The following is a 22651-nucleotide window of genomic DNA, read 5'->3' as shown; positions in this document are numbered from 1 at the left end:
ATGACTCCGCTTTCACAAAAATGACACTTAATTACAGTGATGAGGGGAAAAGAAAAGAGCTTATAATCCAACAAAAATACATTATTTGTCTGACTGGCTTGTTCTGTTAAATCTCAGCCTGCTTCTGGTGGGAGGCACAACTGCTTCTTTAAATAGGCAAATACGGTTAAAACTGCTTTACATGACATTGTTCTACTTTTCATACGCAGCAAGAATAGAATGAATGGAGACAAATGGGCGGACGGTTTGTGCAACGTAAATAATTTGCATTCATAGAATTTTACCTTGAAGGAGCAAGGGAAACGGAAATGAGGATTTTCGACATAATATAAAAGAAAAACACATGTTTAAAGAGGGATTTGTGGTCTTTGACTTAGAAAGCTTTCAAATTTAAAAGGCCTAAATTGCAACACGACGGGAATGTTAATCTTTTAATTTAAATGCTTTAGTATTTAAGCACAGCTTAAATTTAATTTAAGCTGTGCACAGATTGAGAATACAGTACATAAAAATGCAAATACACACTGTGCATTTTAGGAGCTAATCCACAAAATATTGTGTGAACAGAAACTTTTAGATCTTAACATAGCCTACAGTGGAGGATTATTATGCACTTTCCCTTGTTTAACATGTAGAAAAGCCAAGTTCCAGATCTCTAAATCATCTACCATATTCAGGTTAATTCAGCTATTCAAGTATGAATGAATGATGTGAAAGAAGGTGGCAAATGAGTTTGATTGTCAGGGTTGGGAATTTTGTATAAAAGATCAAAAGTACAAAAGGCTAGCTTCTTTGTATTACTATTTTTTTCCTATCAGACGTATTCTAGACAATTCTTTTTTCGTATGATCAAGAAAATTGCCAATTAAGGTGTCAACATCCTATCATAGAAGGTTCAGTGACTATTGTTCATTCTTCATGCAGGCGTGGAAAACACCTTCCTACATGATGGAGCAGACTTTGTTTGAAACCTGTATGCTTGCCATCAAAAAGCAGCCAAAAGAGAATAAATTGGATGGATTCTGAAAGATGGCTAAAGAAAAATTCTGTAAATGGTGGAAATGATTTCTTTCTAACCTTCTCAGTCTGTCTGTTGCATGTTGCAATGGTCTGTTGTGTATGTGTTGATGCGATTCAAGTACAAATGAATGACGTGAAACGAAGTGGCAACTGAGTTGAGATTGTCAGGTTGGGAATCTTGTATAGAAGATGAAAAGTACAAAAGCCTAGCTTGATACTGTTTTGTTTCTATCAAACGTCTATAAAAAGAACAGACCAAAAGGGCCAAAGGGTCACAATGTGTGAGTTTGGAGTGAATAAGCAACACTTTCCCTTTAACGTCCAAGACTAAAGAGTCTTTGAGCAAGGCCAGAGAGTGTAAAACACAAGGACACTAACAGTTCTTTGTCTTATAGTCAAGAAAGTTGCCAATTAAGGTGTCAACATCCTATCATAGAAGGTTCAGTGACCATTGTTCATTCTTCATGCAGGCGTGGAAAACACCTTCCTACACGATGGAGCAGACAGATGCGATTCAAGTATGAATGAATGACGCGAAAGGAAGTGGCAATTGAGTTTGATTGACAGATTGGGAATTTTGTACAGAAGATGAAAAGTACAAAAGGCTAGCTTTTTTGTGTTACTATGTATTTTTTTTTCTTCTATCAGACGTGTAAAAAGAACAGACATGAGCAAAGGGTCACCGGTTGTGTATCAGAAGACTGACAAGAAGAAATGTGTGAGGTTTGAGTGAGTAAGCTATACTTTCTCTTCAACATCTATGGCTAAAAAGTCTTTGAGGAAGGCCAGAGAGTGTAAAACATAAGGACACAAAAGACAAATTTTCTTATGATCAGGAAAGTTGCCAATTAAGGTGTCAACATCCTATCATGGAAGGGTCAGTGACTATTGTTCATTCTTCATGCAGACGTGGAACACACCTTCCTACATGATGGAGCAGAATTTGTTTGAAACCTGTATGCTTGCCATCAAAAAGCAGCCAAAAGTGGACAAAATGGATGGATTCTGAAAGGCGGCTAAAGAAAAATTCTGTAAATGGTAGAAATGGTTTATTTCTAACCTTCTCAGTCTGTCTGTAGCATGTTGCAGTGGTCTGTTGTGTACGTGCTGCTATATTTGATGCGATTCAAGTACAAATGAATGACGTGAAAGGAAGTGGCAATTGAGTTTGATTGACAGGTTGGGAATTTTGTACAGAAGACTACTAAAGGGTAGCTTCTTTGTGTTACTATATATATAGATTTTTCTCTCAGACATATAAAAAGAGCAGACATGACCAAAGGGTCACCGGTTTTGTATCAGAAGAAGAAGAAATGTGTGAGGTTGGAGTGAATAAGCTACACTTTCCCTTCAACATCCTATCATTATCATGGAAGGTTCAGTGACTATTGTTCATTCTTCATGCAGGCGTGGAATACACCTTCCTAACATTTCTTTCTGTAAACGGTAGAAATGGTTTCTTTCTAACCCACTCAATCTGTCTGTAGCATGTTGCTGTGTATGCACTGCTATATTTGCTGCGCAAACACACACAAAGACACGTGTGCATCTGCAAAGCGAGTGGAAAACAAACAAGCCAATCAGTTCAGATTTATGGTTACATCGTGATTATGTGAGAGGACGAAGCAGTCGGGACTATTAGCCCGGTAGGGATCACAATGAGGGCATTCTGGCGTGACACATAATGCCTTCCCCCCATGGTGCAACACATATTGCCTTCTCCCTATGGTGCTTCACATACTGCCTTTTCCCGATGCTTTTTAAACCCTCCCACATTGCTTCTCCGCTGCAGGGATCTTCATAGGCCTCAGGGGGCCAAAGAGCTTAAATCAGCCAGTGTTTGGTCCAGTCGACAGGGGTGTAGCACTAATCACTAGAAACAAGCGGCTGTAATCACCGGGAGACTAGTAGGAACATGGACAGAGCAACTAGTGAGTGAGAAAGAACAAGATCGGAAGAGAGAGACAGAGGGCCTTTCTTTCACACTTACACTTTTATTTAATCTCGGGAGTACTGCGAGAGGCAGGCTTACTCAGCCATTTTCACATTTAACTGAGTAATCAGGCTTCTTGAAACCCTTTTAGTTTTCTGCATTTTCTCCTCCACATCTAAGACATAAAGTATGGAAAATAACTCTTAGTCTCTCTTTTTTAATTGTGCAGCACCAGATGGATGGACTTTACCTTACACACAAGTTGACAGCGACAATAGGATGATGATTATCTCTGGCACTCAAAACCAAATTTGCAGGCGAGTTTTACAAGAGCAACACAAGTTTGATTTCTTCATAAAGAAAACACAAATGATAAATATAGGGAAGAGGACTTAAAGGACAGAAAGAAAGCATAAGGATGTGATGGAGGGGCAGGGTAAGGATGAAGGTGTTTGATGACACAGCAGGAGTTTATCGAGCAAAATGACTCCGCTTATCTATTCAATTAAAATGGATTAAGGAATGCAATGAATGGCAAACGAACCTTGCTTGATTGGCCACACAATTTCCCCACCCTGATTTGCGGCCCCTCTTATGCCCTCCAGTCCTCACCTCTGCTCCTCTCCTCCTCCATCTAACTCTGCTCCCCTTTCCGTCTCCGGCACTGATCTCTATACCTCTCCCTCTTTATGTTTGTGTCACAGTTAATCTGTTATTCCATGAAAGCCGTGGCGCTATTACTTTGCATTGCCTCTGAGCTACATAGAAGGCTTGCCAGTACCTCTGCTCCTATTCCTCTATTCCATGTAAAGAAGATTAGAAGCGCAGATTGATTTGTCTTTGTCTCCCGCTGTTCCGCGGCGGCCACGGCTATTGGTAACCCATAGCGACAGTATTGCCGTGGTAACAGTTAGCAGCGGTGACAGCTGGTAATGTGGGAATCAGAGGTGTTGCCGGCACAAAAGCTGGCAGCGGGATGCACATACCTGGGATGGTGGCATGTGAAGCTTAACAAGCGTGTATAAGTCACCGCATATGGAGCATCAACACTAATCAGCAGCACACTGCAGTAGGTGTACTGCTTGCATGTGACTGCAGAGACAGAGTGAAGGTATGTCACACCTGGACACTTTTTGTGCATGTACACACTCACACAAAGGTGGGAGTACACACATACAAGGGCTTATGTTTTAACCTGACACTTAGCCTAAGGCTAACTGCATTTACGAGCCTTTCAACCTTCGGCTAATTGAGTTCTTGGCCCTAGGCTAACATTTCCCTCCTGAGTATTCTAAAATGGGCCAAACAAGGCATGGCTACGTAATGCTGTTCTGAGGCAGGGACACTAAAAATTTCAAGTTATCAAGGTCTACGGCTTGATAAATACAGTAGAAGCTTTAATGTGTTGTGTGGACAGTGAAGTAACTGAGAAACAACAAATCCCTCTTTTCTACAGCAACTCATAAGGGAAAGAGTTCCAGTGCGTACATGTCTTTGCATATGTGTTATTAAGCTGGCGGTCAGAAGACGCTGATGCTAATATATGAACATTAATCCAGACAAAGATACATTTTCAACAGCAACTTTCTGACACCTGATAATGAAGAGAAAGTGATGGATAAGTAACAACTCAACTCTGCAGACGACAAACCAGACAGATCTTCTAAAAGTTACCTGGAGAACAGCTAAATAATGCATCCTAAGTGAAAAATTGTACATTACATAGTACATACTGTGTAAAGACGAACAGAAGCCCTCTCAGCGGGTGGCTGGCATCTGTCAAACAGTTATTTACAGCTTTTTCAGAGTTCACAGCCTGACAATCTAAAACCACACTTCATTTTTTTTTAACAATATTGACTTTAGTTCACTGTATCTCCTCTAAAAACAAACTGTAATACAGAGACAGTATACTTTAATACTGACAAGCTAGACACCCAGAATTTGATCCAGTCTCCAGTACCCGTGAGATCCCTGTGGTTGTGCAGCATTGTACTATCAAGCAGTGCTGCAGTAAAAATAAATAAATAAAACAAAATGAAATCAGGAAAAAGTGAGAGAAGGAGAAATTAACGCAATTTATATAAAAATAAAGTGAGGAAGGCATGCAGCGACAGATGGGGTACGTCAAGAAACTGATATGTGTAAATGAAGAATGGGCGGGGGTTTGAAGGCGAGAAATGGCACAGTGTCACGGGGCGCGTTTCTCCCCTTTCAGCCGGTCTGTTGTATAAATGGATATCGACATTGCTGCGACCCAAAATGAATTACTAATGCAACTGAACTTAAAGTCTGACGGCGCGTGCATGTGCTTTCTATTCTATATCTAGAAGGGGATGCATGAGTTACCATGTCAGCTGTTGTGTGTGTGTATTCATGATGTGTGTGCACCACTCTGTACATAGCTGTTTGCAGGTGGGCGCCTAGGTGTGTATAGAGAGTACTGTATGGGTATATGTGTCTAGAGCGGCTATAAATGAAGCTTTGCTCTAAGCTGCAACCAGACCTCCATCTGGTCTGCCTTACACACACACACACCATGCTTCTCCTTCCTCCTTTTGTCTCTCTTTCTTTCTTTCTGTAGATCTGATCTGGAAAAGGGAGCATTTGTGAATGTGGAAAGCATAAGTGCACGCATGAGCTTAAATGAACACATTCTTCCACAAACACCAACCAGAGACAAATTGCTGAGTTAATCATCCTTCTTGACACTTCCCAAAACCACAGTCTGCATCCTGGTAACCTCATCCAAGACAACAGAAGGCAATCCTCTGTGTTGTTTTTAGCTTTACCTTTTCTCCTCTCCCATCATTTACTGTCTGTCCCCTCACTCCCTCCATCTCCCTCTCATCTGTTTCTATTCTCATCTCTCTTTGGCCCTACAGAGTTACTCTTTAGCGATGAACAGCAGCCATGCTGTGGCTGTATTTAGCTGCTCAGCGTGTCCCCTGCCATCTGTGTGTCTGTCTGTCTGACTGAAAATTGGAGAAAAATCTTTGGATCCGTGCTCACAACAAATAGTTTCCATCTACGTTCATAATATATGTTACTGGCACGGCCAACCTCACATTCAATTAATTATTTGCTCCCCTTGCATGCCAATTCAACAATCAAAGATTTAGTTAAATAATAACAAGCTTTAAACGGCTTATTTAAAAGATAATAACAAACCAGTGAAAGTCTATGTCAAATATTGGAAAACACACAATCTAATAAAAGGATTAAGGAACTGGTTTTCTTTTACAGAACAGTTAAGCAGACTTTAAGTACAGCAACTCGGTTATCACAGGAAATCATAGCGTGTTACAGGAAAATCAGAAGAAGGAAATTGAGGGAGTGCTTTAGCACTGTCAAGTAATGTCTCAAATTACCTGCCACATTTCTTAAAATTACCATAATTTGGTTCGATTTTTGAGGTAATTGTTATTTTATAAGAGCATATGAATGATTATATGAATAATCAGTAAACGCTGCGATCATCTCAGTGGGCGCTGATAAAAGCTAAAGAATTTGAATTCAGGACACAGCTGGGAAACTACATCAAGGACTAGCAGCGATGCTGCAGGACAAAGCTATGACATGTGACCCTTTAAAGGCAAACAGGCACAGAAAATTGCCTCTTAAGGAAGTAGCCTGCTGAGTTTGGGCAAGAGAAAATAAAATGCATAAATTGTCTCTTTATTTTCTAATCTTCCATGACATCTGCTTAGCCCCGAATCATCGGGTAATAAAACAGTCATCTTAGCTGCCAATGAAATGCATATTCAAGTACTGATGTGAGGGGATTTGTAAAACAGGCAAAATCCCACAGATTAACACAAACACACACAGAAACACAACATTTATTTACATGAGATTTGTGACATTTTGCAACACTTTGCTTAAAAGGGTTAAAAATGCATAAAGGGAATCTACGGTGGAATATTACAAACATAGGAAGTGCTACTGGTCTGGCTAAATATTCATTTCTCAGCAGCTTTAATAAAGTTAATTCTCTACACAAAACAACATGATTTCTAACCACATATAACTATGTTCAACCCCGGTCTGGCAGTTCAAACTCACCAGAGGTAAGTAATTTCTCAATTTATTTTCCTTTGCAACTGACATTATCAACACTGTCAGTGTCACTGTACAGTCACTCTACCTGCCCCATATTACTGCAGTTAAAATGGCTCTATAAAGACGAGGGCAAGGCCGGATGGAAATCTGTTTATAATGAGAGGAGGCAGGCCTATTCTGCCACGGCCAATGAAACACAAGCTCTCAGATTCATCTGGTTCCCAGGCTAACACTTCCCCGCTGGCTGATTGGAATAATGCCTGTGTCAGACAACGTTGAACATACTGCTGACTAAACCCTCGAGAAAGTCAACGGGGACAACCGATACCGTGACCTTTCCCAAGGAGCCATGTTACCTCTGACTGGATGCACATTTTGTGCTAAGTAACATCCACATGAATGCCAGGTCCAAAAGTTTCCCAGCAGAACATTGTATTGTCACAAGATAGTCAATGTTATTCACTTCTCCTGTCAGTGGCTTTAATGTTTTGGCTGATTGATGTAACCCTCACTTCTTCACCAATAATTTAAAATGGAGCACAGAAAAAAGTCACTTCAATCCAGTACACCATGTTTGTAAGTGGAGTGAAGTGGGACTAGTCACCTGGTCTGTATTTATATCAAGTCAAACACACTTTAATGACCTTGCATATTGCATATTTTTAAAAGCTTTGTAACGGAATGAATGAACCATATAGACCTTTTCAACTCTTAAACTTGTTAAAAAGAAAGAGGAGCTCCGTCACAGCCTTGGAGATGAACAAGGGTACTTAAGAAGTTCACTCAATAAAAGGAACATTTGTGGCAGCGCTGAACGTTACAGTGAAGCCCATTCTAATTTACAGGCTCTCTAAGGAAGCCATTATATGTTTCAATCTGAAAATTTCTTTTGAATTTTCTTTGATTGAAACTGAATGAGTACTGCCAGATATAAAGAAGATCTGATAAAAAAATAAAAATAAATAAATGGAAGTGCACGCCAAGACGTTCTAACATGTTCACAAATGGCAGGTCTAGAGTTTTTATTTTATTTTTTTATGTTTTTAATAAAAACTATTTAGAATAAGCCTGTAGGTTCATTTCTGTCTATTAGCATGCATGTATGCAGGATGTATATGCGCCGTTTTATTTGATCTGATCCTAAGTGTTCAATTTGACGTCTGTTTTTGTGTAAATAGTATTTAGCGGCGCCTTAGTACCTGAGCAAGACAATCAAACAGACTGATGAGTGCAGGCCGAAAGCATCCACTGTCAATGCAGTTGTTATTCTCTCCATTGTTGGACACCTCCATTCAGGCCATAATCACGTCCATTACAAAAGACATGAACACTTAGGCTTCTTTCAGAGCCGCGTGGAAGAGGGAGTGGGAGTGGAATAAAGTGTGATGGCTTTGTATGTATGCGTGATTGCCTTTCCATCTGTGTGTGTCTACGTGGGGGCGGATAAGTGGGTCGATGAGAAAGAAAATTAGCCCCCTCTCCACATTTACATGCCTAATTGCCTTTAATTTGCGGATATTAACATATAAATTTTTTTCCTGTTTTGGGTTCTTTTCTCCAGTTTGCATATTGTGTCTATTTGCATACTGTGCGCGCTCGTCATGCTGCTGTGCATTCCTTCGGGTTTAGGTGTGAATGAGAATTTTAGCAATGTGGTGTCACAATTCAATGAGGTTGCAGCAACAGCTATTGACCGTCTCCATTGAAATTAATTTCTTGTAGAAAAAAAAATGTCAATGCCCTCGCATGCGTGTACTCGTAAATTGATTCTTGCAGCGGGATGGGAGGTGTGTGTGTGTGTGTGTGTTGAAGGTAATTGAAGAAAGAGTAAAAGACATGGGGGATCTACGGGCCTTGATGTGAGTGCATCAGCACGTGCAGGTGCCATTGTTTTAGAGTGCCACTAGCTTTATTAAAGGGTTTATTGGAGGGTTTCAGAGGGGCTACCCTGCAAAATTGCTTTTGAGAGACACACTTGCTGCTATGGGACTAATTGAACGTTATTGCCTCTATAGATACAACTCAGTAGAAGGTTAAAGGATGGAGATTGCGGCAAGCTTTATCATGCAGAACTGCAGTGTGGAACTGGTAAGTAAAACCACTGTTTCCCAAAAAGCTTTTCTACAAATAGTTTGGACAGCAACTCATTGAAAAGTATGCACTTCCTTGTGCACACTGTTTGACGACTTTTTTTTTTATCCAAGTTACAACCATTCCCTTCTCTGCAACACTGATTTTAATCAAATACACACACACAGATACGAACCTCAGCTTTGATCTTGTTGTCTCCGAAGCAGAGATGCTGTAGGTATGCTGCGGCATTGGACTGCACCGATGGGAACTGGTGCTGTAACATCTGGATCACCTCTGGCAGCTCCGGATCTCTCCACCCAAACTCTCTGCAGAGAGACAGACAGACAGAAAGAGGCCCTTTGATTTCTTCAGCACAGTAACAAAGCATCTCACCGAAACCGCAAGAGATTAACCTGAAAGCATTTCAATAAAAATCACAGAATCTCTTCCAAACATAGCCAGAGCTACAGATATTCAACCATTCACTTCCGTGGTCACACAGAATACACAGAAAAAGAAAGACCGAGAGATAAAAAAAAACACACTGTGTGAATGAAAGAGAGATATTTAAATGTCAAAATCCACTTTGTTCTGTTTTCAGGCCAAAAAAACTCCCCTTCTTATCGAAGAAAGCTTTACAAGCTGAGCAACGCAGTGGGATAGAAATGATGCAAATCACTCGCTGAATGCCCAATTTGCCAAAACAGTCATTTCCATCCATCACAGGCCCAGGAAGGAAGAGCAGGTAAAACCGAGGCCAGCAGGTTAAGAAAGTGACATCCATGAAGACTATTATAATTATATGGGAATCTGCACAAAAGGTATTTGTAGCTTTTCCGTGAACAACACAGTGAATCTTTGAAAATTCTTCTTCTCTTCTTAGCGGGATGGTTCAGCTGTAGCTATGTTCACATGGACCGACTGAAACAACTTTGATTGGAGATTGAAACTTGACTATTTACATGGACGTTAAGTAATAAACATGGATGTTAAGTAATAAACATAAAAAGGGGTTTCTGTCCCTCCTGAAGACGCGTCACGTCACCTGATGTTCACCCCACGCAGAGCAATCATCCACAGTAAAACCAGATTGAATCAGATCAAGAGTTTACGCGGTTATAAGTGGGCTAATATTAGATCAGATTATCAATGGGTTACATCACCCCTTTTGGATGGAGTGAAAATTCCTTCTGTTCAGTCTGGTCTGTTCTGACTGAGGTGCATTTTTATGCTTTTATTCCTTTATTATCAAAGGAATACTAGTGTCCAGGTAAATGTAGCCAAAGAGTGGCTGGCAAACACTCAATCTGAAGGGCAAGCTGAAGGGCAACAGCTTATTTGTGCATTTGAACACAATGCAAGTAAATACAAATAAAGATTATGTCAGCACAACCGCAAATTGACACAAGCTGAGAAATTTAGAGCAAGCTGGGAGAAAATAGGTAAAAAGTTTGAAGAACTGCACAGCGCAGCATTACTCCTGCCCGCACGCTGTCTGCAGTGTGAGCGGTGTGAGTTATGTTCTGTACTTTCTGCCATTAGAAGTTTACACTCCTCTGAACACACTGGACAAAGTGAAATAAATGTTTTGTCCCTTGGTAATACCCAGGAAATGGTCTCCTTTATTGTATTATCCCCTGCTGATAATTGTTTTGCTATGGTCCCCCAAATGAGGAAATTATGAGCGTGCAAGAAAGTGTGGGCGACTGTGTGTGTGTGCGTGCACGGCCGCGAGCGCTTGCCGCCACAATACACTGTAATATCTTCTCCAATAACCGCTCTGTAAACTGTTTCTCTGTGGCGTCATCTTTCTCCTTTTCTCTCCGTGCTCTCCAAAAACTGTCAACTCTCAACGTGATCTGATGAAAACCTATGTTGAAATTTTGCGGCTCCCATCGATTGCGGTGTTTGAGGATTGATTTTGTTGTTTCTGCCTTCATGCTTACTGTTCTGTGGCAAAATGCGGCTCACTGTAATCCCCATCAAGCTATCGTGAAAACTGCTGATATATTTTGCCTCCTAGCTCAGCCGGGCCAAACATGAAAATGTGGTGAAAATGGGACAATTGACCTGCCTGGGGAGTTTATATTGATGGGATAGAGAATTGTGCACGCAATGTGTGCGCATCTGAAGTTTCTGCAGCAGAAAATGAAGCCTCGACACAGTGCTCTCATCTCTGTCGGATCAAGCGAATGCGGTCTATGAAACATCTGTGGAAAGCAGCGCGTTCATGGGGAGTAAACATGGCTCTCAAAGATAAAGCAAGCTCCAGCGTGGACGGCTCTTTATCTGCCGAATGATAAGTGTTCATTCAGCCAGAAAGCAGGACTGAAGGAGGGAGGTAGAGGAGAGATAGTGAGAGGGAGGAAGAGGGAGGGATTCCCAAGGCATTTAGGGGATTTAGGAGGAGAGACCCTCAAACAACGTTCCTTAAATCACCCAGTCAGATACCATCAGGGCAGTTTGTTTGTTTATGTGTGTGTGTGTGTGTGTGTGTGTGTGTGGGCAAGATTAAGATAGGATCATCATGTGTGTTTATGTGGCCACAATTGCATATGTGCCTGTTAGTCAGTGGGTGTTTGTATGTGTGTGTGTGTGCAAGCATTCATATTCATTGGTGTCTATATTTCTGACGATGTGCATGACTGTGTGTGTGTGTGTGTGTGTGCGTGTCATCCATCCCCTACAGCCTCCCAGCTCTGTCAGCGTAGTTAATAGAAAGCAGAGTGATCTGCTGATAAGATAAGCATCATGGCTCGCCATTAATTAAAAACCCCTGGTCGGGAGAGAGACAGAGTGAGAGGAGCACAGCAGAAGACAGACAGAGGGAGACAGTGAAACACAGAGGGAGAATGAGAATGAGGAAGGAAAGTTAAGGGGAAAAGCAGAGCATTCAGGGGGCAACAGTGGGTACCCTAACAGACGAGAGGAAGCTGACAGGAGGGGGACAGTTAAAAACAAAACTAAAAAAAAGGCATGGAGAAAGAGGAAAACAGCCCTCACATGAGATGCCAGTCATGTCAAGACAGGTGCTAATGAGATCCATAACCCTGGTAGACGCTCCGCCAGGCGACATGCCGATGATGTGAAACAGCAGGATACAAATAGTGAGGAATACAGTCTGCAAAAAGGGAGGACTGATCAAAGAGGCAGCACCAACAAAACTGCAGGATTCACACTAAATACCCACACAGCTTCTGTGGAAGCTGCAGCACAATATGCTGCCACTTGTGCGCCATAATATTTTCGTTATTACTTCATTCCTTGCCCGGTAATAAATGCGGCACAGAACAATAAGTTGACGTCGGCACGCCTGAGCTTGTGGGTATGAGAATATATTAGGTGGCTCTGGTGCAGCACACAGCTCCGTGTTCCTGGTTAGGCGGGTTACTTTGCCATTTCTTGAGGCGCGCGGAGGCGTGATGCAGCGAAATACTTTCAATGGAAACACTAGGTATGGCAGGAGAGCACTTTGACATGCCGAGAAAAAAAAAAAGGCAGGTGGCAAGGGGGTTGGCGGGCGGGGGAGAGAGAGAGAGGGTGGAGGCTGAGACGGAGTGAAATAACTGGGACAGAGGAAAAGACTGCTGTGTGATGGTAGGGCTTTGATGCACACACACACACACACACACACACACACATGCATTGGATGGAGGTAAAATGTGAAAGAAACACATGAAAACACAAGAACTATCAAAGGATTTCTTTCTTTTCACACAACTTCTCTTCATCAACCTCTCTTTTCATGTCCCCATCTCATGAGACATGTTGCACGTCTATCTTAAACACACACTGTACAGGCACACAGAGATACGTGCATGCATTGAGAAAACAAAAGGAATCTTATCTAAAAACAGCACTGTTTGGACACACAGATGTGAGGTTGTGAGTTAAACAATGCTGCTTTGCTCACTGTTGCTGTAAAAGAATCTTCTCTAAAAGAACGCTGAAGGTGGGGATGCGGGCGGCGGATGGCGGGGGGAGACATGAGTGACAGTAATTTAAGTGCTGCAAACACATCCACAGGCTGCACTATCTCTGATATTCCTGAAACACATTCATTACGTAACACCAGCTACCACAGGTGTTCAACCAGGACTGAAAACATCAATACATCACATCAAATCCCTTTAATTCAACCCACTCCCAGAGTTGCATCTGATCTCATTCTCCGTCGTCGCAACTTAACACGGCGCATGATGGCGCACGCAATTCTGAGAACTGATTGATTCGCGTCTCCTAGCCTAAATCACATCCATCAGCGGCGCTCGCAGCGCCTCTGGAGTGACAGCTCCACACAGGAAGCCTGTCCCGCTGGCCTTAATCTGATTGGACAAGGCCTGTCATGTCTGTTAACTGATTGGAGGGTCAGGAATGGACAGTCTGGCAGCGTGCATACCAAAGCAGATGCTAATTAAGACCTGAACATCAATCTTCATCACAGAGTTAAGACAGAGGGAGGGCAGAGTGAGAGTGATAGAAGAGTGTAGGAGGGAAAGTAGAGAGAGAGAGAGAAAGCAGAAAGTGGACTGACTTTGAAAGAATTGTGTTCTTTTCAAATTTAATTGATAAATAATTTTAGCATTAGCTACAAGACTCATCGTCCCACTTCTTTTACATTCTATTTTTAATAGTTTTCATTCTCACTTCTTTTTATATGAAGCAATAGCCCAGCAAAGCACAAAATAAGACATGTACACAGCTCAGTCTACAGTATATACGTGTGTGTGTGTGTGTGTGTGTGTGTGTGTGTGCATATTCTCCTCCCGTGCATCCTAAGGTAGAGTGCATTAGTGAGGGTAAAGTCAATAAGAAAAACACTTTAACAACGCCACAGATACACAGAACAGGATGTAGGTGAAGATGTGACTCCAAATGTCAGGCCTCTTTAATTAAAAGTGCTATTTAATTAGGATGTTGTAGAGAATAGGCAACCTTGTGGATGTGCGGTGTTTAAGTTTCTCTTCGACACACAGCTCGGAAACAGAATTCATATCCGTGAACGATAAATTACAGATTATTTGAGTTTTCTTTCTTTTAACTCACTCAGACAGAAAATCTAACTTTAATTTAAACAGTATGCCATTTCCTTCTTGCTGTCAAGCTGAGAATACTGAACTGAATCATAATGTAACCACAGCGTGTCTCCTTTAAAAGTTATGTTTAAATTAATTGTTAAGCCGTTGCTAAAAGCAGAAGGAAACATCACGTTGCCCAGATTACATTCACTATTAATTATTATTATAAAAAAAACATATGAGCTATTAAAAATGATATGTAAAGTAAGTCACGTGTAGCTGCTGAAGACGAGTAACAGGTGGAGTATAACTGATTTATGCTATCAGTGTTCAAGAGATGTGAGAAGAACAAACCACAGACTGAATAGCAGAATATGGAGAGCTTCTACTATAAATGGGTCAGCTACATTACATAAAGCACCTACACTGATCCGCCACATAATTAAAACCACCTTCCTAATATTGTGTCGGTCTCCCTTGTGCCTCCAAAACAGTTGTGACTCATCAGAGAATGGACATGGGCCTTCTGAGGGTGTCCTGTGGTGTCTGGCAACAGAATGTTGTTAGTGGGGGGTCTTTGGGTCCTGTGGGTTGAGGGGAGGGCCTTCTGTGGATCATCCCACAGATACTTGGATCAGTTTGGGATCTAGTGAATTTGGAGGCCAGGTCAACACCTTGTGCTGTTCTTCATGTTTTTATTTTTTTTTTTGGAGTTGTTCCTAAACCGTTTTTGTGTGTGTGTCTGTGTCAGGCTGCATCCTGCTGGGGATGGCTGCTGCCATCAAAGAGTGTCATTGCTATGGGGTGGGGGTGCCTGGTCTGGTCTAGGTGGGTGTTGTTTCAGTGTCTATAGCTTTACCCACACCCCCATTCTGATAGAGGGCTGTGCAGAAGAACCAAGAGGTCGAAATTCAACATTAGAACCAGACGGGTTGGTGCACGTCTCTTAATGGAATCCTAGGAGGCTGCTATTATAAATGGCTCATTAAGACAAACTCCTCTCTCTGACTGACGGAGAATTAATGATGAGATGATCATTTCTCATATTGTGTGGTGTCTCTAGACACACTGGAGGCCGGTGATACTGTTCAAACGCAATGAAAAATAAGATTTGTGCATAATATGTCTGATTTTATAAATAAAAGGAAGCCATAGGGTTTAGGTGCATATTTGACAAAGACCTTGACAAACGACCCTAGCAGTATTGCATGTTTTTCCCGTGCTCTTCTATTTTGCTAAAAAGCTCAGTGTGGAGCTCGGCTGCGACTGGAAGAGCCAAACAAAAAGCGCAGCTACAGTAAAGGGGATCAATGAAAGGTGGAGGGGAAGAGAGAGGGGCTGCTACTCGTAATAGCCAGGCAGACAAATGGATAGATAGAGACGGATGGATGGAGCCTGGGATGAAACCCATCCAGAAATAAACAGTGGGCGAAAACCTGTGGTGAGTCAGCTGCAATGAAATCACCCCATCTTTTGCCAGCAACTCCTCCCCTCCCCTCCCCTCCCCTCCCCTCCCCTCACCTCCCCTCCACCCTCCTCTTCTTACTTACAGCTCCTCAGTTACTGGTAGGCAAATGGAAATGACTTAGGTAATCACAGATCACCTCTCTTCGTGGAAATAGAAAAGTGAGCTGTTAATTCCACAATGGAGGTAAATCATAAAAAAAGAAGAACATATAAGAAACTCGGACGAGGGAAGAAGACGAGATGCCGCGAATAAGACGTAAAAAGTGCAAAGAAGAGAAATGATGAATGGGATGGACCGAGGAAGAGGTGATCTCTCTCCACCTCATTTTTTCAGAGGACACGCGTTACTCTCTCCTTCCTCTTCTTTCCTCCTTTTATCTGCACATACCACCATCCCTGCTTGTCACTCTCTCTCTCTCTCTCTCTCTTTCTGTGTCTGGAGCTTTTTCATTGTTCATGTGGCAGCCACACCAACACACACATAAAAAAAAAAAAAAAATCAATACGCTTTCTCTATGGCTTCTTCCAGCTGGGAATAGCAGGCTCAGAAGGTTGAATAAAAGGATTCTATGAGGAGAATGAAAGGTTCTGAATGAGAGTGACTGACATTGAATGGAAAAGAGAGACAGGTGTTGGTGGAAAAGCAAGGAACCGGTAATGAATGTGTCAGTAGTAGACTCGAACAATTCAAATCTTTTTCGATTTGACAAAATTATTAAACCGTTTTCTATGCACATTTGTCAGGTTTATGTAAAAGTGGTAGAAGTTAAAATACTTGTTCACTGCGTTGATCAGTGTGAGGACTAAATTATGTTACATCTATCAATGACAAGCTATTCACGTCAATGGCAAAATAATCATGGTTCTTCACTGAGTACCCCCTCTAAAAAAAAATTTAATATTTAAATCTGTTGAATTTTTATTTTTGGTAAACTGGTCAGCAAGAGTATCTACTTGAAACATGACCTCTAGAAAACATCATCTAAAAGAGTGTGAGAGTGTGTACAGGTATATACTGTATGTGTGTGTGTGTGTGTGAGGCTGACAAGGGGGCGGGGCTGTTGAAGGGGAACATTAGTGTGCAGGGCCATGGAACGATTTGCCAGGGTAGGGAAAACACAAACGCTGGCACCAGTCCTTGCAATTAGCTGAACACACAGAATCGGAGGCCTAATCGAATAGGGCATTAAGCTGACAGACAGGTGTTCATTTATACACCCGCCCAGAGAAGGGTGTGCATGCATGCACATTCACCGCCTATTGAATTTACATGCACACCGCAATTAAGCAAAGGTGTGCTCGCACACTCAGTGACGTGCACACGTACATAGCCGCGCAAGTGCGTACCCTTGCATATACAGAACATAGAAGACACACACTCTCATAACTACAAAGATGCAAAAATACACACACATTCACACAGCTATTATCCCGCATTTGCTGATCGGTAATTTTCAGCCCAGTGGCACTATTCCCCCGTTGCACAGCGCAATTACTGGATGTTTACACCGGCAAACAATAGCCCAGTGAAACATACTCTCAGTCAAACATTCATTAGATGGGCCAATAGAAGATGAGGTGACCTAGACCATTGCACTGTATCACAGACTATTCCCATTAAGATTGAGCTCTGTTTTCTGCTGTGTCTAAAGCGGTGGTGAGACACAACCGGGTATTCAGTTGAAAAACAATGTTTCAAGTGGACTATAGAGCAGCTACTCTCAGAGTTTGGTAGTAAAATGATGTAAGGAAACGGTAGTTTAGTATAAATGTGTACCGCTACCATGCAGTGTGGAGAAGAAATAATGGCTATTTATCAGTTACAGTGGTTTTCATACGATACGATACGATATGATACAATACGATAAATGTATGTGTATCGATACCTTTTGGGGAAAATTGCACACTCATATTTTCTTCTCTTTCCTCAACCTTCAAATCTAAAAATCAAGTAGAAGATACATGTACCTTCCCTCCTTCAAAGGTCACGTTCAAGTCCACAACATCACAGCCCTCAAACATCATTAAAGTTGATTAAAGATTCGGCATGAGCAGTGCTTCTTCGTGCCCCAGTTTCAAGGTTGAGTAAGTCGAGTCTTCTTTAGAATGCACTGTTTTTTTTGCACAGATTGATGAGAGAAATGATATCTGTGAGAACAACCACTCTAACTTCAGCCATGAGATAAGGAAAAAGTGAACAATCAAATCCCCCATCCACTACACTCAGCCAATCAAAGCGCACACACAAGTCTATGCTGCCGGACGGACAAGAGCTTGCTGAAAAATTACTGGCCCATTGTCTCTTGATTTGCAAGCCGACGCAATCATGTCAACGAGTCTGCTCCGGCCGCTGAATGACAAACGGGAATGGTGTGCTATTTTTTTTTTTTTTACTGTGATGATGCTAATGAGGATACACATGTCTGCGAGTGAGTGTTTACGTGTTCAACAAATGCACCTTCATGCCTTATCCCTAATGAAGGTGCCACACTGTCAGTTTGTGTGTCCATGTTACCATGTTACCACAAATTATCCAGAATTATCCTGCCATGTGAATATCACACTGATAAGGTCAAGTACGATAATAGCACGGCCTATCTACGTATGTGTACGTGTGTGTGTGTGTGTGTGTACGTGTGCACACATGCAACACATTCATCTACTGCCAGAATCACATTAAAGAGCCAGACATTTATGATGGAGGTCAGAGACCTGACCTGACATTAAACAAGAAAGATGACTTGCCAGACAACATGTGCACAGAACGGCATGCACATAAACACGCACGCTTTTTATTGCGTCCTTTGTCAGTTTTCTCTCTTTCACAGAGACATACAACTGTACATGCATGTGCAACTACCCACGGGTACTTTCACTTTAGTACTCTAGAAAAACAAGATAAGATATTTCACAGTTAATATGTTTAAGGTAAAGATGTTGGGGTAGGGGACCTTTGACCATTGAGTCGGGTCACTGCACTAGCTGGATGCTGGGAGACTGAAAGGATATAACTGAATATGGATTAAATTTAGCTTTTTTGATGTATCTTTGTTGTTCAATAGACATATATTTCCATGATGTTTACCCTTTCAGACTGAGGGTGATTGGGGATATGTTGCAAGCCAAAGCCGGACGTCTAGGGACAAGGCCATACCTGTTATGAAATCAAGACTGGCAGCATTTTTTTAAAAAATTTGCAGTGCATGGTGCTTTCACTGGAGAGGAACTAGATTAAAAGGAATGCCGCATAGTTGTACTTCATTTCTGGTGCATCGAATTTCTAGCAGTCCTATCATTTTTCAATAAAGCTGTTATTTGCTCTCTGACACAAGCCTTACATATTTGCTGCTCTTAGTAACCAAATGGATGTTTTTCTTTTAAGGGTTAAAGGTACTACTAAAAGTAAGTGGAGGACAGCAACAGGATTTGTTCAGGGATAATAGCTTGTAGCTCAGTGCCCAACATGCACTCAGTGTAGACAACAAACTTTAGGTGTAAAAATGGGCTTTAGGTTACATGTAGGTACTAATATAGTGCTACCATGAGCATGTTACACAAATGCTGTTTCACATACATAGCATCAGTTTTACGCTTCTCCTGAATAAATCTCCATTTCCTAACTGGGATTCTTCAACCCATCACCAGTCAATCAAAACGCGGGCTTCTGAGAAACCAGAATTACGGCAGAAAATAACGCTCAGTAAAGCAATAGTCAGGAGCAGCCCTTGCCTTTTTTTTTAATGACACAGTAACCGTAAATTTATCTTTATGTCAAATTCCCTTGTTTTAAGCTGCTGCTGTTGCAGACGTTTCCAAACTGGCACATACCTCCCAAAGACTTCCTCTAAAGAGTAGTCAGTTCCCATATATCTAATTTAAAATGGCCCCATAATTCATTTGCCTCCGCCTTACGTTTGCCTTGCATTGCAGATAAATTCTGAACTTAGCTTACAGTTCACCTTGAGGTGACTGAATTCACCTTGGGCACCGTGTGAGTTGAGTGTAGGCATATTAATATTTCAGTGCTGCTTTGTGTGCTCTGTGCTTGTGTGTGCAAGAGAGAGAGACAGAGAAAGAGAAAGAGAGAAAGAGAGAGAGAGAGAGAGAGCGATCAGCAAAGAAAAACTAATAAGTCAGTGATTAGCTTATGCACCTGCTATTCTCATTAGCTCGCAGTGGAGCATTAGCTGAGTATTTGTTGAAAAGCTGTTCAAGACAACATGCTGACAATGATGTTGATGAGAGAGATAAAGGGTTAGAAGACAGTAGTGATAAAATATGCGTGGCATGACAAAGCATGACAAACAACACACGATCCCGACATAATCGTCGACTGTGCTGCATCTGAAATTGTCGGCGAGAGTGGCTCTGGTTGCATGCAAGGTAAACAAAATGGTCTGATAAGATACCTGCATTCACATGCCACAATCATCAATAAGAATGTTTTTGACTCGTGTAAAGTGGTGCTGCCTGCCTGTGGAGAGTTGAATCTGATGGAAATATAACCAAAGTCCCCCCCCCCCTCTAAATTCACTAAGAATTCATTCGGTTTAATAGAAAAAATAATGACCAAAACAAGGTAAGACATTTCATGCTGTGTACAGAGATTTCGGATGTGGTCATTTTTGAGCAACTCGTGGTTTTTGTTTCAGTCCAAAGCTATTTGTATTTAAGCAGAGTGCATGAAAGCAGCTTATCACTAATAGGACAAGGTAGACAGTTAAATTATGAAATTGATGTTTGTGGAATATCTCCAGAAAACAAAATTCATACTGTATCACAGAATGCCAAGTTGCATTTAAATGTAGACATTTTTCATGCAGGATTGTGCGATGTTACGCTTTCTCGCGCGCGCACGTACGTATGCACAATCTTTAAAATGGATTAAGCGAAACTAAAAGCAGTCATTCACTTCAAATAAAACGTGGACAGAGGCAAAAGGGAATAAGGAACAGAGCGGTGCAATAGAAACATCACAAACCGGAGCTTTAACATGGCATGGGTCACACATTATGAGCGGATACCGCATTCACACGAATAAACACACAGTAAAATGGCAGATTTCGTTTCACAACATTAGAAACACGGCCTCTTTCCCAAGAGAGATCCAGATGACAGTTCTAATGTTGTTACTTTCAACCCCTTTCATTCATAAGAGGTTTGGGTTTATTTGCTGCCTGATAATCACTGAACAACATTTCAATGACACGGATGACTGCACCTACTGAAGTGGTGTAATTTGGTAAGAAAACTTTTATTTTTAACACACGCAGTCATCCTTGCAAAAGTGATTGCTGGCATGAAAGTAAAACCCCATGCTGGAATAGGAGCCAAATTATTACCTAGCTCGAGCCATGCTGGTTTGACAGCTCTGACAGGTTATTTGACAGCTATAAAAGAATACAGCAGAGGCTTGTGGCTAAAATTGCCCCAAATAATGCATTTTCACTGATCAATTTTGTTGATTGTGGGTTTTAGGACCGACTGTGTATTTTGTTAAATATCTGTGGCTAATGCGGTTATTTTGAATTTACATCAGGAACAAAGAAACTCAATCACCTAGAATTCCCTTTTCCTATAATAATGAGTTATGAATGATATGCTACATAGATGGCATTAAAACAATCTATGCCCATAATCTTGATATATTCTTGTTGGCCTTGACAAACTGCATCTGACGACTACAAAATTTGTAAAGGACTTGTGGCACTGGGGAAAAGCAACACTATCATGCATGAATTCACATGTTACATATCGGAGTCCCAGAGCCTGCAGAAACACACAAATGTACTCTCACAACTTCCCTTCGCAGGGCGGCACCTCAACATGGTGCACGGACTCATTCAAGGGCCTGCCACACATTTATTTCTAAATTCCCCATTCTTTATTTTGCCTCCACGATGTCTCTCCATCATGCCATTCTCTATCTTTTACTCTACTTCAGCAATAATTTAAAGTAGTTTTTATTATATATGACATTTGAGGTGAAAGCACATGCGCACACAGGTATGCTGAGAGAAACGCATGGTCAGACGCAAACACACACACACAAGGCTACTGTTAGCATGGGGAGCAGGACCTTAGAAATCACTTCATACCCTGCAGTGGATAAGGAGGAGAGAAAAATATTGATGGAGACAAGGAGAGGGAGAGGGATTTTGGATAAAGAAGAAGAGACCTGCCACTTTAATAGACACAAAGGACAACAGGAGGGAGTGTAGGGGAAATGTGCGTTTAGACCGAAAGCACGGGAGAAAACACTTCGGGTCTTGGATGAATGCCTGCACCTCCAAACCCATCATCACTGTCGAGCCGCCTCTACCTGCAGAGGTGTGATGGAGGGATGCCGAGCGAGGGCGAGATGGAGTGATGGATGCACGGCGGTGGAGTCTTTCTAAATTGAGTCAGCACCCATAAGATGCATCAGTGTTGTTTTATCACGAGGCTGAGAATAAATTGGTTTCGAGTCGGTAAATCACAGGCATAAGCGGCGTCTGAAAACAAAATAGCAGAGAAATATTTTTACACGGCAATTTAGCAATGTTTTCCCACATGGTAACTAACTATAGTGGGGACAATGACTCTTATTAATACCGTCTCGTCAACACATTTCTTTTTTTTTTTATTATTTAACCAGGTTGGATTCAGTGAGCATGAATACTCTTTTTAGGAGCCATACACCGTCTAAACTGGTGGCGACTGAGAAGCTCCACTGTTAGGTTGAGAAGTGAAGGGCCTTGGTCAAGTGGTGGGTGGTGAAGAGCAAGGTTCAAATGCTGCTGTTCACCTTCCCATCCAGATCCGCTCGGACACTCTAGGCATCTCACAGCACTGGCACAATCCTACAAACTCTATTTACCATCCTAGTCCAGGATTTAAAGTGACCCTACTTTTTTTTTTTACTGGCGAAATAAAGAGCCATATGTGTCAAAATGTTACGCGGCACTGAAACGGAACTCACAGGCTTGTGATTATGAAATGAAAAGTCAGATATGCTTGGCATTCAAGTGGAAATATTGGTCTTAAGTCACGAGCACACTGCTGCTAGGCAACTGCCTCCGTCTAGTAGGCTCATAGG

General features: G+C 41.7%; 1 protein-coding gene across 1 annotated transcript in view; it reads right to left on the bottom strand.

The window, feature by feature from the left end:
• The window catches only part of ctnnd2a (catenin (cadherin-associated protein), delta 2a), a gene marked incomplete at its 5' end in the record, with an annotated part of 166900 nt that overhangs the window by 65707 nt on the left and 78542 nt on the right, over window positions 1-22651 (bottom strand). The window contains 1 exon segment of the mRNA XM_084566628.1: window positions 9282-9414. Coding sequence (XP_084422754.1) covers window positions 9282-9414 — 133 coding nt within the window.

The sequence above is a fragment of the Chelon labrosus genome, assembly GCF_963514085.1.
Source record: "Chelon labrosus genome assembly, chromosome: 18".
NCBI lineage: Eukaryota > Metazoa > Chordata > Actinopteri > Mugiliformes > Mugilidae > Chelon > Chelon labrosus.
Note: the sequence above shows the minus strand (reverse complement) of the source record. Positions and strands in the feature narration are given on the sequence as shown.